Raw genomic sequence first — 14,902 nt, forward strand, 5'->3', positions numbered from 1 at the left:
CCTCTGTCCTCTGATGGGTCCTCCTCTCAGAAAATGCCTCCTTCTTTGCACAACCACAATGGAATTCTTACCTTAGCTCCCCTTTAGGGTGACTGTCACCTAGCCACAAATTTGTCTCTCCCTAGGATTCACCACTTCCCCTCATCAGGACAATCCTAGGACTTGAGTAACCGTAGCAGGGCTCCTCTTGAAATCTGGGTGATCCAACCAAGAATTGCACAGGAGGGGAGGGACGTGGTGGCCTCGAAGCTGGGAGGGAACTGGGTGCTCCAGATCCATTCTTGACAGGCTAAGGGTAGATGTCTCCTCTTTCCTCCTGATTATCCAGATGGCAACGAATGGTGCTCTCTCTCTCTCTCTCTCTCTCTCTCTCACACACACACACACACACACTCTTCTACATTTGCCAAGGACCAGCAGCATGTTCTCTATCCATTTAATTTAAGCAAGAAAAACTATTTTCTAAGTGGATGCTGATTCCTGCCCTCAATGCATTTGATGCTTAATTATAACGCAGAACTGTGTCCTCTCAGATTTTTTCATCCTTCCAACTCCAAAGTCATGCCCAGAGGCCTATTGGAACCTAAGACATGGGGCCACTTATGCTACCTTTTAAGGCACAAATCCATGTGGCTCTGAAGACCAGAGCTAAAATCCCAGCTCCCAGACCTTGAGGTACCCCAAAGACCAAATCTCCTTCAGGCAGGGCATCTCCGTACCTTCATCTGTAAGGGCAGGGGAGGCACGACAAGAGTCAATTACTTTTTTGAGAAGCCCTTCCGGACGTTGTGCTGGGGTTATTTAGGGTTTGAGGATTTGGAAATGGTGGCGAGTCCATATTTATTTTAATCCATATTGTTCACAACTTTGACTGGCTTTGATTCCGGACTGAATATATGATTTTTAAAACCATTTCCGGGGCGCCTGGGTGGCTCCGTCGGTTAAGCGGCCGACTTCGGCTCAGGTCATGATCTCGTGGTCCGTGAGTTCGAGCCCCGCGTCGGGCTCTGTGCTGACAGCTCAGAGCCTGGAGCCTGCTTCAGATTCTGTGTCTCCCTCTCTCTGACCACCGCCTCTCCCCCGTTCATGCTCTGTCTCAAAAATAAATAAACGTTAAAAAGTTTTTTTTGTAAAAAATAAAACCATTTCCTATCAAAAGGTAGCACCCCCTTCACCCCCTCCTCACCATCCTCTCTTCTCTATATGTTGCTCCCCGACACCCACTTGTAGCTCAGGCCAGCGGCCAGGATGTCACCACGCTGGGCCATCGCTTGAGGCAATAATTACCAAATGGTCACTACCTTCAACTTTGTCTCAGGCTCCAAGGGTTGACCCCAAATTTAAGTTTCCCAAGAATTTGAAAATTAGTCTATGCCTACTCTCCCTGAACTTCTCCCCGTTTTATGTTTTTGAAGTCACATATCCTCTTACCTGTCGACCACATTTTGAGGGCACATAGTCAACCATGCACACAGTAAGTGCTTAATTAATATTTTGTTGGATTAATTGAATGGTTCTGAATAACAAAATTATTCACTCAGTGACTCTCCCATTTATAATCTTATTAAATGCCTCTGTGGTGTGAGAAGAGGGGTACAGATGTACATACAAGAGATCCAGTTCCAAACAGATGATTCCTCCAGGTATAATGCATGGAAAGTATGCAAAGGGCATTGGACGTTCAGACCTCCTGGGTTGGAGAACTCCTCCTGATGACGGGTTGTGTGACCTTGGACAGGCTAACTCACCTCTCCAAGCTGCACTTCCATTGCTGATAAAAACAAGGACAGTGATAGGATCTGTCTTGTGTTGCTGTTTGAAGATTACATGAGATGAATGCCCACAGCACTGGATCATAGGAAGGGCTTAATACATATAAACTATCATTGTGCTGCTAGGTCCCAGAGGGGAACAATTTGGCCATTGAATATGTGACTGTTTTCAAGTGTAGACAGAGGACCGTCTATATCAGATTCCACTTGGGTCCACTTAAAAAATGAAGATCCCTGGGTCCTACCACAGACGTACTGAATCGTGCTTTCTCACGCTGAGACACAGGCTTCTGGATTTTATGCGGCTTCCCAGGCATATGCAGAGGAGAGGCACTCCAGCTTGTCCCCGTGCTGCGGGCAGATGTTTTACCTGCCACTCTAGGGCTCCTGAGATGTTCTGTGTGAGCTGTCCTGCTTAAGAGACCAGGTGGGCAGTGTTCATCTGCTTCTTCGTGTGCCAGGTGACCTGTTGGCCCAAATTTCTGGAAAGATCTTAAAGGCCAGTTTAAGGTGGGGTCATTCATTGTGATGCATAGCAGCTCTGTTAGCCCATGTTTCACATTCTTCATTTTTAATCTCTTTCTAGACTAGACGTAGGCAAACATGAAGGGACATATGAAGAAAGAATAAGAAGCAAGAGGGGAGGCGAATGCTGTTAGCAAAGCAACAGACACAGAAGGCACAGGCTAGAAGCAGAGAATGAAAAAAAAGAAGAGAATGACATCAGGAAGAGGATATTTTGGTGCCAGCCACTGGCCATCTTCAGGTTCTCTGCTCTTTGTCCCTTGGGGACGGCAGGGGTGAAGTGGGGTGGATCGTAGGCAGGGGCTTTACAGCGTCAGAGCAGATGTTTGTTAACAACGGGCCAGTGTCAGTTCAGTGTGAAACTATTAAAAATTTAGTTTTATTGGCATCTCAGAAAGGCAGCAATTGTTCTATTTCCCTGGCACAACGCTCCCACGAGGCAGGTTGCAACTTGCCGTGTTTGCCCAAGCCTCAGCGGAGTGCCCAGGGAGGCGACAACTAGGCACGTCATTTTGAAAGCCTATCTGCCTCCCGATAGGAAAAGGCCCCCTGAGGTGGGGGTTTGTCAGCTTCTTCTCCTCAGTCCCCAGAGGAGGGGCCTCCGGCAGCTCTTGGGCTTGGCATCTTTATGTCTGTGGACAGTCAGCCCTTCTGGAGAGCTCTGACTAGCTGTGTGGAGGCACACCTGTGCTTGTATGAGGAAGTCGAGGTTAACGGGGGACGATTTCACAGGTTCCCGAGCAGCCTTTCACAAACGACGGCTCAAACTCTTCACCACTGGAGAGTGCGTAAAAAGCACAGCTTTGGTGTTCTTCAGACCCAAGCCTGGGTGCTCACTGGCTGGGTGACATTGGGTAGGTGACGTGACTTCTCTGACTCTCAGACTGTTCATTCTGCTATCAGTATTGCTGTGAAGATTAAGTGAGAGGATGTGTGAGGAAACCCTCAGGCAATTCTGGCACACAGGAAGGGTTTGCAAAATGGTAGCCGTGGCCACTGCCAATGGTATGAATGTCGGTGCCATTGTGCAGAAACTTGGGACGTGGAAAACGCCCCTCCAGGCTTCACTGCAGGGATTAAGTCCTGTGATTTAATGCCCTCAGTGAACAGGATTGAACAGTAGAGTGTAGCGTAGGTAGCTTAAGTAACTGCCCTTCACCTTGAAGGATGGTTGGGCTTGTTCAAGTAGATTAATCAGAGGAAGTCGACTCTGAAATTCAGTTGTAAACAACACGGTCAATCCTATCAACCAATGTGTAGAAACAAATGGCACAATGCGTATTTAAGGACTTAATGAAGACACTTGGAAATACAAGATAACGACCACTTCCAAGCTTTGTGGTACATCAACAGCATGGCGGCTCTCAGGAGAAAAAAAAATCAAGTATTTGCCCTTAAAGTTTACAAAACAACATTTTGGGAATGAAGAATTATCTACAGGTTAATATTGCTGTAGGTAAGATGTGCCTTTTGGGCATATTAACATTTCATTGACGAATGTTGGATAGGAGAAGCTAATGATTCATAAATGTCTTTCTCTGATGTTGCCTTAAGACGTACACCCTCATTTGGAGGTGAGGCTGCCCCTCCTTTTCAACCACCACAGCTGTGTCTACCCTCCACCCCCATGGGAGCCAAGGCATCTGGCCACATTAAAATAATTTTAGGGGCACCTGGGTGGCTCAGTTGGTTAGGCGTCCAGCTCTTGGTTTTGGCTCAGGTCATGATCTTGTGGTTTTGTAAGTTTGAGCCCTGCGAGGGGCTCTGTGCTGGCACCAAGGAGCCTGCTTGGGATTCTCTGTCTTCCCCTCTCTCTGCCTCTCCCCTGCTGGCACTTTGTCTCTCTCAAAATAAAATAAAATAAAATAATTTTAAATTCATGAATAAGTGAGTTCAAACTATTGAAGACTAATTGGTGATTTACCAGAATTAATTGTTATTATTCAAACCAACTGGAAACTGCTACTGGAGAATTAAAAATATGCGAGCCAATTTTTAATAATACAAAATTTATTAGTAAAAAAAAATTAGAATTTGTTCATTACATAGAAAAGTAACACAGCTGAACATTCCCTACAGAAATGTTAACCGTAAGCACATAGAATAGGAGTGACACAGTGATCAGGTCTGAGGACTTCCTATTAATGCCTCGTGAGCCTCGGAAAATCGAAAATGGTGACGTGCAAGCTGGGCTTGTGACGTTTTGTCAATGGGTTGGATATTTCGAGTTGTCATTTGGGGCGGCCAAAAAACAGATATGTGTACCGTGTTCCGAATTACCGTAACTGCCATTAACTATAGCAGATGTCACAGTCTGTCCCCCTCTTATAGAAATCACTGGTGGCCGCTGCAGAGGGAGCAAAGTTCACGTAGTCCGAGCTGGGGTAGGACAAGTACTCCGATGCCCTGATGGTGTCCAAGTGTTCTGCCTCACACGACGCACAGTAGCAGACGGAGGTGCCGGCCGAGGAGAAGCAGTCGTACTGGGCGTCCGGGGGCAGGTGGGCATAGGAGTAGTCTTCGGAGGGGAAGCCACAGTTCCTGGTGTCCAGAGAAGGGGGCGAATTGTAATTCTCTGGGGCATATGACGGTAGCTGAGCCGGCGAGTAACTGTAGTCTAAGGAACCGGAGAGAGTGGAGGAATCAGAAGGCGATCCCGGCGTCTAGAGAAAACCAAGGAACAAAGAGCTTGATACTTTAGACGGGATTAAAAGAGCTGCATGGAGTGGATTTAGTAACTCAGAGTAAGAACGCTGGGGGAAAGAAATACAACACAACACAACACCCAACCTAACCCAAGTGTGCAGAAGTAATTTAATTTGCAGACTGCATGAGTTCACGACACCCTATTCTGTATTTGCCTATTTCTTCCCCAACAATAAATTGCCTTGCTTCACTGGCCTCCTTTGTTGTGAACCATACTTTAGAGGATGCTTTGTTCTTAAACCACAAAATCCCATTGTGCGTCAAGTCACCTGCACGTCAAATCTTGCCGTGTGCCCCGATATAAGCCGCAGGTGGCACCTGGGATGTTCCTCCACACCCTTGACTGTGGACAGACGAGTGAGAGTGCACAGGCAGAAGTGAGATCTTCAACAAGCCAGTGTCTGGGAGACTCCAAGACGTGACTCACAGTCACTACAGTCTTGTCCCCAGAGGAGAAAGATACCTTCTGCTTTCTCATAAGCAGGGCTATGGTTATTACTGAGAAAGCCTTCTTTGGAAGCCAGAAGTGAACTGGATGACTGGGGCCCTGTGTGCATATTCCGTGGAGTTAATTTCCTAGACCCTGAAAATTTAGTCTGCTACATTTTGACAAACCAAAAGAAAAAAAGTATTTGCATTAAAAAAAAAAAAACAACCTTACTTTTTATGGTTTTAAAAAACTGTATGAGTATCTAAAAGACATCTCAAACAATTGGTATCTATTAATGGCAACCTTACTCCATTGTAAATGGTACCATATTTTCCAACATTTGAGGTTCATGAAGAATAGACTGTCCAAATTCTTAGAAGGATTAAGGCTTCTTTTTCACTAGCCATCTCAGACCTAAATGAGTTCTTGTGCCTACACCAGACCAAAACAGGCACTTAGGAGAGCCAATTCAGTGTCAAAAATGAAACAAAAACCCGTTACTGGAATGAATGCCAGTTTCATACTGTGTAGATGCAGCCTTAATTCCATTTTCAAGAACTCAAAATCAAAAATCCAAGGACTGCTGTTTAAATCAATGATTTCCAGTTAATAGATGTCTTAACTACAGTTTTTAAACATTAAACGAACACTGTCAGGAAACCTCTTTTTACTGCCACCCACCACTTACTTGGGCATGGCCAACTTGGGAAATCACGATTCCGCGTGTATCCAAAGCTTTGCCCCCTGCGATGTGTGGTTATTTTGACCCCCACTGAATTTTAACTGGTTCTCTGCTTGTTTCCTGGATGATTTCCTTGTTGATAGTGTGATTTCTCACGAGATGATGCAAACTCTCTTACAAAGCATTACCACCCCAGAGTAAGCAACAGTCAGGTTTTGTAAAGAACCGAGATAAATTACCAGGCTCTGGCTAATGCAGAAAGGGGCGGCTTGGAAGCTGTCAGGGAAATAGTGTGGAGCACTTTGTGCGGAAGTGAGCGAAGGGTCCAGGTGTGTCTCTGTCTGCAGGTAGGAATCAAAGATCTGGTTGAGGCAGCTTGTGTTTTCCTCACAAGAAACACAACTGGAAAATTCTCGGGGTTGAAAATAACTGGGTGTGGAAGAAACCGGTTCAGGCTCAAAACACAGCCCTAGAAGAGAAAGGAATAAGCTTTTTGTTGTTGTTATTGTTGTTGTTGTTGTTGTTGTTGTTGTTTAAAAATTGCCCTTACAACTTTGAATAGAATTCTCTCCTATATTCTGAATATTTATCATGTGTGGGGGGAGGGGCAGGGGGGCTTAAGAAGTTCTAGAAAAGTAAATAGGCAGGCAATTTGGATTTTTTTTTTTAGTTGCCTTAGTGAATTCAAATCTCAATGGAATAAATCTGGTTAATTATGTGGAAAGAGGCTGTAAATGTGGCCAGGGCACAAAATAAAACAATGACAATCCAACCTGAGTCCAACTGTCATAGTCAAATAATGGCTCAAGGCTCTGCTTTCTTGGACTATAAGGCATCAACATCCCATTTGCAGTTCAACTTCACCTCTCAGAAGTAACATACAGAATTGCATGAGGCTTTAAGAAAACTTCTGATGCCATGGGAAACAATTCTCTTGATTTTGTGTTGCTGCCTTTCTAAACTTTCACACTTACTCAGTAACTTAAATCTTGAGGAGTGATACAAATAGCCACGCAAATAATACAAATAGATACCAAGAACATAAAGTGAATTAGTGGTATTTGTTACGAGTTCAAAAAGCAAAAATGTTTTCTTAGTAGCCATGTTAACGCGATAACAGAATTAAAATAAGTTGTCAGCTACCAAACAAGAATAATTCTGAGAACAGGGCTCCTCTTGCGTGTTTTTTATTAATAGGCTCGATTTCTGATTGCAATCTTTCAATGCTCAAGGAAGATAGGTTTAGACTGTGTTCACCAGAGGACAACAGAACCCTGGATTTTTGGAAGTCTCACGGTTCCTTCAGGCTAAGCTACAGTGGCCCCTTCAGTAGGGTGCTAGCTGTTGGATGGCATAGGTAGTGCAGTTGTTCGTATTGGGCTGAGAAAGCATATTCTGGAACCTGAGGGGGTCCTGCATTCAGCAGTAAGTACACTGAAAAGGATAACAGGTTCCTGAAAACAATGCTGATCTGAGTTTAGTTCCTTGGAGATTGAAGGAGGTGGAATAAAGGTGGAGATAGACTCTTGGGACAGAGCAGGAAGCAGAGAATAGACGTCTCAGAAATGAGGACGAAAGCGTGCCCTTGTTCCCTTGCTGGGCTTGCATCTGGAGGCACGATGCGATTGGTCGGATTCCAATTAAATGGTGGTGCCTCTCTTAACCCCTGAATCAAGCACCTGAAAGGCTTTCGAGAGGGACTTTTGGGAGAGGTTTTGAGGGAACCGCAATGCTGGCTGTACTGACCTGTAGAAGATGGTAGGACTTGGCCTGAAAGACGGACGCTGTTGCCTCCGGACGGCTGCCAAAGCAAGAACGTGACCACAGAGCAGAGTGAAATCAAAGTGCTATGAGGGGAGAGCTAAGACATTGTCACATGAACTTTGTTGCCTTCTCCTCTAAGGTAAGCCAGATTCTTTCTTCTAGAAGACAGTGGCTGTCGTTACATATGACCAATGTTACATTTTGTTTAGACTCAGTTTTTGTTTGCTTTTTTTTTTTAATATCAGATTCTCCCACTTACATTTTAAAGGTTAATTTCAGTAAAAGTGAATGTAAATGATTTTCATATTACAGAGAAATGGAACAGTTTGAGACTGCTCGGCAAAGAGCTTTTCTATTAAACTATTTAATTTAAAATGAATAAGACCTAACCTTATTTAGCCCCAACTATCTATGACTTCATCCATCATCTTCTTCAAAATTTTCATATACTCTCTGGCTGCTTAGCCTTAGGAGTTTTGTGTTTTTTTCCCCCCCCAAAAGCACGCAATTCCTAACTTTGCTCATCCTGGGTTAGCTGAAAATATTCCCATGTGCTTACTAGCTATGAAATAGTAAAATAGAAAATATTTTCTTAAATCTGTAGTCAGTGAGCTGAAGCCTATCTGCCCTCTAGGTCACGGTCAGTAAGTATTTAAACTCTTTGTATGTTCTGTACTCCTTTCTATAAGAATTGCTTTTTTCGCGACTATATCTAAATGCTTGAAGTTTATGAGATTATTCCTTTTGAACGGATCATTGTATTGAGCAATGTAGGATTTTCTTTTCCTTTCTTTTTTTTCTTTTTCTTTTTCCTTCTCTTTCTTTCTTTCTTTCCTTTTTTTTTTAAGGTTTCAGATGGTGGCTTTAAAGTTTAAAGGGACCAGCATTGCTCTGTGATTCTGCACTGGGAAGCCTCGCTCACCACACCTCTGTCTCGGATTACAGGGTATACTTACTCCCGTGCACCATGTCACCCAGAGACTGCACACTCAGCCACCGCTGAAACAGGAGGTGGTGTTAATTTTGAAAATGATCCATGCTGTAATGTCATGAACCAGGAAGCTGGACTCCTTCACTAGCTCTTTATGCAAATATTTGACTTCAGCTTGAGCCGAAGGACTTGGAAGGAGTGGGTTTTAAAAAATCTGCTTCATTGTGGAGCTCTCCTTAACCCCTTTCCTCCCCGGGAATGGGAACGGTCTGTTTGTCCGCCTGCCCACGTTATCTCCCTCAGGTATGTTTACAATCTCCTACTCGATGTTATCTTTCTGGTCATGGGTTCCCTTTCTACTCTGCTCTAGGAATACAAAGACAGACACCATTCTCTTCAATTTCAAACAGCACAAAAAGCCACAATCTACAATTTATGAAAACACATCGAGGCTGTTTAAAAAAAAAGTTAATGGTTGAAAAGGGTAAAATATCTCTTTTGATAAATACTAACTCAAGTTTCCCTTTCTCCTAAAGGTAAAAGGTGTGTGTGTGTGTGTGTGTGTGTGTGTGTGTGTGTGTGTAGGGTTGTTTGTAAACTGACCTGGCCGAAATAAGTTTGTTTTTTTTTTTAATCCAGTTCAGAAATCTGGCATAAACACACTTCTCCTGGCACCCTGTTTGTGACCTGACATCTGCCTCAATCTATAACTTCCATTCACGATTGCTTTCTTAAAATGTCAAACTGTGGCTACTATTCTGACTTTATAACAAATTACGATAAATTTCTTCCTGCTTTGTATATTTGATAAAATTGACTCTGTTCTTGGCTCGAAGCTTCCCAGAGGCATCCTTTCACTGGAGATCATCTCTGCTAAACTAAAGAGTCTACACTGGGAAGCAGGCATACACTGTCCCTTGAGTACACCCTCACAGCTTTCCTAGAATCCCAGATCCTCCTGCTGGCTCCCAGTGAGGGCTTTTACATCTGGCTCTCATAATGAAATCATCTGTGTGCTACTTCTCCGTGCCCGTGAGGGCACGGGTCGATATACTCTTCCAGGAAGTGAAGGAGAGCAGGCTTCGCTGTGCATGTTCCTGCAAGGCAGTGGTTCAGAAGTACGGCTTTATTATTTCTCAGGGGTGGTGGCGGTGATTCAGAAAAACTTAGACAAATCAAACAGCTCCAGGAAACAGATACTGGTCAGATACACAAGCGAAATGTTCTACCCTTGCTTTCATTCCCGCAAACAGCTAACGGGCACAGAAGCCAAACCTGCCTGTAGGAGGCCAGCCTTACAATAAAATCACCGTGCCGAAAGGGGGTTTCTCTGGGTGCATCGAAGCAGAATTCTACCATGCCCCCCAAACTCCTTAATGAAAGATTATATTTTGTTGTGAACATCCTGATGAGTTTCTTCTCCTTTCGCAACCAGAAGCATTTCCCAGTTCCCGTGTTCCTGTTTTTGTTAATTTTATAACCATCTCTGAACTGAAGGAATCGAGAGCTGAGGCTACCAGATTCCTGCTCAGCACAGCTGGACATGTGGAAGGGTGAATTTAGGGAGCCAATAGGTGGGAAGGTTTTTTGTTTTTTATATGGAGAGTAAGAAGACATGGGTCCTGTTTTTTAGCTCTGCCTGTAGTAACTGTAAGACTCTGAACATTAGCTGTAACAGAGGCATGGAGATCCTGATTTATTTACCCCACCCGGTTGTTACAAGAACTAAATGAAATAATGAGTGCGCAAAAGTGCTTTCTTTTTAACCACTGTAACCCGCCCGCCCCCCCCCCCCCACCGCGCCCCGCCGCAAATGGAAGGAAGCTTCATTGTGTTAGCTAAAATCCTGTACGTGGAGGTACTAACCTCTCCAGTAAATGTAAATTTTGCTGTGCAGGTTGTATCACGGCAGGCCCACACCTGAACTCTAAACTCTGAGCAAAGGGAGTGAATGGGCATTACTGGATGGCCGGCTTTCAATTCTTGGCTATAATTTTATTTTAGTTGCTTTTTGCAAATAATAATAACGACAGCTAACATTTATCGAGCACTTGCTAAATGAACATACTCTTTCATTTCAAATAAAGTGCTTTATTATATGCTTTATAACTCATTCAGCCCTCATTAAATTCTATTATCTCCGGCTTAAAGATCTGCTCAAGGATACGCTTGCACCATGGAGGTTCTGAAGCCAGCCTACTGGTTCTAGAACCCATGCTCACCACTTCCATATCGCTTGCCTCTTCCCACAAAGGGCCATTTCAGGAAGTCGTGCATTGCACACAAAGAGCACCAGGCTCAAAAAGCATCGTGGGGAGGATGCCAAAAAGCTGGGGACGGGACCAACCCTAACGCTGACAATGTGGGCCCATCTGTCATATCCCACACGCACACCCAAAGCAACCCACAAGCGATTGTATGACCAAGGGCTTTCAGCAATGAATGGCCCACCTAATTTATTGGGTTCTGCTGCTGCCCTGAGCACTCCTAGCAATACTATCTGCTTTGGAAAGTATATAAAGTGGCTGGGTACCCTTACGCCTGCCTCATATCACCTCATGATAACCTGGAAGTGCTTAAGGCTTTACTACATATTAAGGAGGAGGTTCTCTACCCCATGTATCTGTCTCTTCTGCAGATACATGGCCCGTTTGTGCTAGGAACTTTCTGTGCCTGGTGATTTACAGATAAATGACCTTAGAAGCTGGGTTTCGTACGAATGAGAAGCAGGGGGCATGTCCACAGAGATTCTCTCCTTGAAGGGCTCCCTAAAGGAAACGAGTTTCTGGGAGAGATTTTCTCTCCATGTGTGAGGGCACATACAACTGTCTTCCTACCCGAATAACCACCGACTTACCTGCTGGCTGCTACTGTCCCTGCACCAGGTCAACAAGCCCTTTGTATTCAACTGTGGCCAGTGAGGGATGGGCTCCCCTGAATCCTGAGCCCCACGACATGCCCCAGCTGTGTGTTGTGGCTTCCTGTGCTGAGCTGGGAAGAAGCTGGGCACAGAAGTTATAAAGGCAGCTTTGGAAGGCCAGGTCTGGGGTTGGTGGCCGAGCTTAGGGTGGCCTCCCACATCTTTCCAGACACAGGGTTAAGTGAGGCCGAGCACTAGGTGGGGAGTAGGTGAGGGGTGATGCTTACGGTTCCCCCGGAGGCTGCCTGGTGCGCCCTTCTCTGCTGCAGCAACTCCTTCACCGTTATCTTCACCCGGACACCTTGATACACCTTCGGTTTTTCTGGGGAAAGGCGACTGAGTCAGTGGTCAAATGTGAGGTTTGGGTGTAGACAGGGGTCGGGGGCAGGGGGTCCTCTTATAGACTATGACACCGGAGGCCAGGTTTCTAGGTTCCAAGAATGCAAAGAGAATGCTACAAGACAGGTGGGAAGGGACCCCAAAAGTCTCCGACCTGAGAGGATGAGGAGGAGCTGGGCAGGTTTCCGGGTCCCCAGTGGAAACAGAATCTATGGGAATCTGTGGGGCCACCCACGCCAGGCTGGGCCCTATCCCTAGGCCAGTAGCACACAGGCGTTTCTGCTCAGGAATGCGGACAGCAGTCTAGGGAAGCTCACCACCTTGGCTAAAATAGGGGGACCTCGGGCTCTGGGCCCAGCCTGCCGCCGGGGAGAGGGTATTGCGGGCCTGGGAGGGGCCCGATGGCCAGAGCAGGGACGGCTGCTCTGATCTGGAGCCGGGGACCCAGCCCACTCCCCTGTGATGCTGTGCGGAAGCTCTGAGTCCCTATCTTCTCCATCAGGCCAAACGCGGCTTCTGGGGAGGCCCCGACCCCTCGTGCCGTTGGTCTGGAAACCAGCCCCGGGACGAGCAGCGGCCAGGGGGCGGGGGGCTGGGGTGGTGGAGAGAGCTGTCCTCGGGCTGCTGAGGGACCTGCTCCACCGACCTCAGTAAAGGGCCCAGGCCCGGAGCACTAACCCCCTCCCGTCTTTTTCTCCGGCCTGGTCTCCCTCGCCCCCTTTCTCCGCCTTTCCCGCTCGCCATCCTCTCCCCCTCCCTCCTTCGGCCCCCGCTCCGGCTCTCCCTTCCTCCCGTCGCTCCCCACCCCCTCCCTTTCGAGTGCAGGCGTTTCCCGGCGGCGCACGGGGCCTCCGGCCTCGCCGAGCGAGGCTCCCGGGGGTGGCGCGGCCCGCCGGGAGTCAGCCCCGCGGAAGGGGTCGCGCTCGGGGCCGGCGGGGCCCGGCCGGACTGCGCGGCCGGCGGGGAGGCCGCGCGGCGGCGGAGCGCCGGCGGGGAGGGAGCCCGGGCGCCGCAGGCCGGCCCCGCGGAGCCGCAGTGAGTAGGTGGGACCGCGCGGGGCCGGGCCGAGCCGGCGGGCTTTGGCGGTCGGGGGTGGCCGCGGGAGCGCCCGCGCCTCCGGCCCTGACCCGGACCCGGGAGGGAGCGCCGGGGCAGTCGCGCGGGGGAGGGGCCGGGCCCCCGGACTCGCGGCGGCCGCTCGAGCTGCCCGGGCGCCTGGCGACGGTGCCGCCAGCGCCGCGCCTGGTCACTGCGGAGACCGCAGCCGGACAGCCGGGAGCCCCCGCGCCACGTCCCGGGAGCCGGGGGTCTCCCCGGAAAAGCGGGCTGCGCCGCTCGCCGCGCAGACCCAGGGCATCCCGCGCCTGGCCCGCGAGGCCCGGGCGCCGCGCCCTCTGCGCGGCCCGGTCTCCCGCACCCGCCGTCCCCGCGCGGCTCGCAGCCCGGTGGGCAGCGGGTGCAGCTCGGGGGCCGCAGAGGGGGCCGCCTCCGCCCGGCGCCGTGCGGCCGGCCCGCGCGCCCTCGCTCGCGTCCCGGGCTCACCGCGAGCCTCTAGCTCCCCCCGCCGCCGCTTCTGGGCACGCAGAGTCCGCGCCGCGAAGTCCCAGGGTCACAGCCGTGCCAAAGTGGAAGGGCGGGTCGGGGGTCGGGGGTACGCGGACGTCCACAGCGGCCGGCCGGGCCTCTGGGCCTCAGCCCTCGGGAGCAGGCGCCGAGTGGGAGCAGCCACAGCGTGGCCCGTGCCCTCTCGGGGTCCCGGGCTCATACTTGCACGCCCTGACTTTGTGCCTCTCTGTTCTGTGCAGGAGAAGCTGTGGAAATACACCCGGATCGAAACGCCCCTGGCTCGCGTGACCCTACCCCGGGAGAAGCAGCCGAGTTACCCGACATCGTGGTCAGCAGAAGCTGGGTCGGTGCCTGGGTGCTGCAGCTGCAGGAACTCGGTGCCTAGGAGGGCTCCTGTGCAAGGAGAGAAGCAGAGATGCCACATTTTTAAAGTTTCACAAAGCATCCAGCTGCACCCAGGTTCCTGGAGCAGGAGACAAACAGAATTAATGTTTTATACCTTCGGGTATAGGTTTGAGTTTTTTCCCCCTCATGCCAAGTATTTAAAACCTCTAGAAACCCATGATTTGACAATCAATGATTGCGCGATACTTTCAATTTGAATATTCAAAGGCTTAACAAAATGGACTATCTTCTGCAGAAATCCTGCACACAGGCACCCCACAGACAGTCCAGAGAAACAGGGAGTGAGACCCCTGTGGGTCCTGGGCCTTGCTTTTATTGTATTTTAAGCATTTTGCCCACCTTTCCACAGACAGAGCAGGAGTCCTCAAAGATGCTCTGTATTTCTGCCTCAAAGGCAGCTCCAGGAGCCCTGAGTGACTCAGGCTGACCTTCATGACCACCTGAGCCAGGCCGGCTGGCCAGACCGATTCCCACGCCCCTAGTCTCCATTTTAAGGGAAAATCTCAGGTTTTGGGGAGCGAACACGGCAGGCAGTAGGTTCAGCTTGGGAAGGAGTCTTGCAGGCCCCAGGTTGCAGGCCGGAGGCCTGGCAGAACGCTCAGCTGTCTGTGCAGCATCTCCTCCTGGCCACTTGCTGCCGGCCCTGCCTTGGGTCCTGCTCTCTGTGTGCGCCCCAGACCCTGGGGTTTCAAGGCAGAATGCCAACCCATTTGCTTCTCCACAAGGAGCTGGGGATGCCTGTGTGGCCTCACTCTGAGTTTTTTTCTGAGGCTGGCGTTTCTTCCTGATGAAGTTCCCTCTTCTCTCATCTTTCTCTGTCTTGAGCCACCCCTGCCCTGTTTGCTGCAGGAGTTTGTATTGA

General features: G+C 48.9%; 1 protein-coding gene and 1 long non-coding RNA gene across 3 annotated transcripts; one reads left to right on the top strand and one right to left on the bottom strand.

Annotated features, from left to right (window-relative positions):
* Positions 1–4,286: 4,286 nt before the first annotated feature.
* On the bottom strand, positions 4,287–14,045 carry POU2AF3 (POU class 2 homeobox associating factor 3). The gene is made up of 5 exons (XM_019469222.2): positions 13,953–14,045; positions 11,958–12,052; positions 7,862–7,916; positions 6,355–6,584; positions 4,287–4,960 (listed from the first exon to the last, which is right to left on the bottom strand). Exons 1-5 carry the CDS (start codon positions 13,957–13,959, stop codon positions 4,589–4,591), a joined length of 759 nt encoding a protein of 252 aa, XP_019324767.1. The 5' UTR covers positions 13,960–14,045; the 3' UTR covers positions 4,287–4,588.
* On the top strand, positions 7,372–14,197 carry LOC109278681 (uncharacterized). Of its 2 annotated transcripts, none has more exons than XR_008421314.1 (2): positions 7,372–9,113; positions 13,875–14,197. It is a non-coding gene; the product is annotated as an uncharacterized LOC109278681 (long non-coding RNA). The 2 variants fall into 2 exon arrangements; XR_002085791.2 differs by lacking the exon at positions 7,372–9,113 and adding an exon at positions 13,000–13,104.
* Positions 14,198–14,902: the final 705 nt, after the last annotated feature.

This window comes from Panthera pardus, unplaced genomic scaffold (genome assembly GCF_024362965.1).
Source record: "Panthera pardus isolate Hobbes unplaced genomic scaffold, ASM2436296v1 HiC_scaffold_12, whole genome shotgun sequence".
Classification (NCBI taxonomy): Eukaryota; Metazoa; Chordata; class Mammalia; order Carnivora; family Felidae; genus Panthera; species Panthera pardus.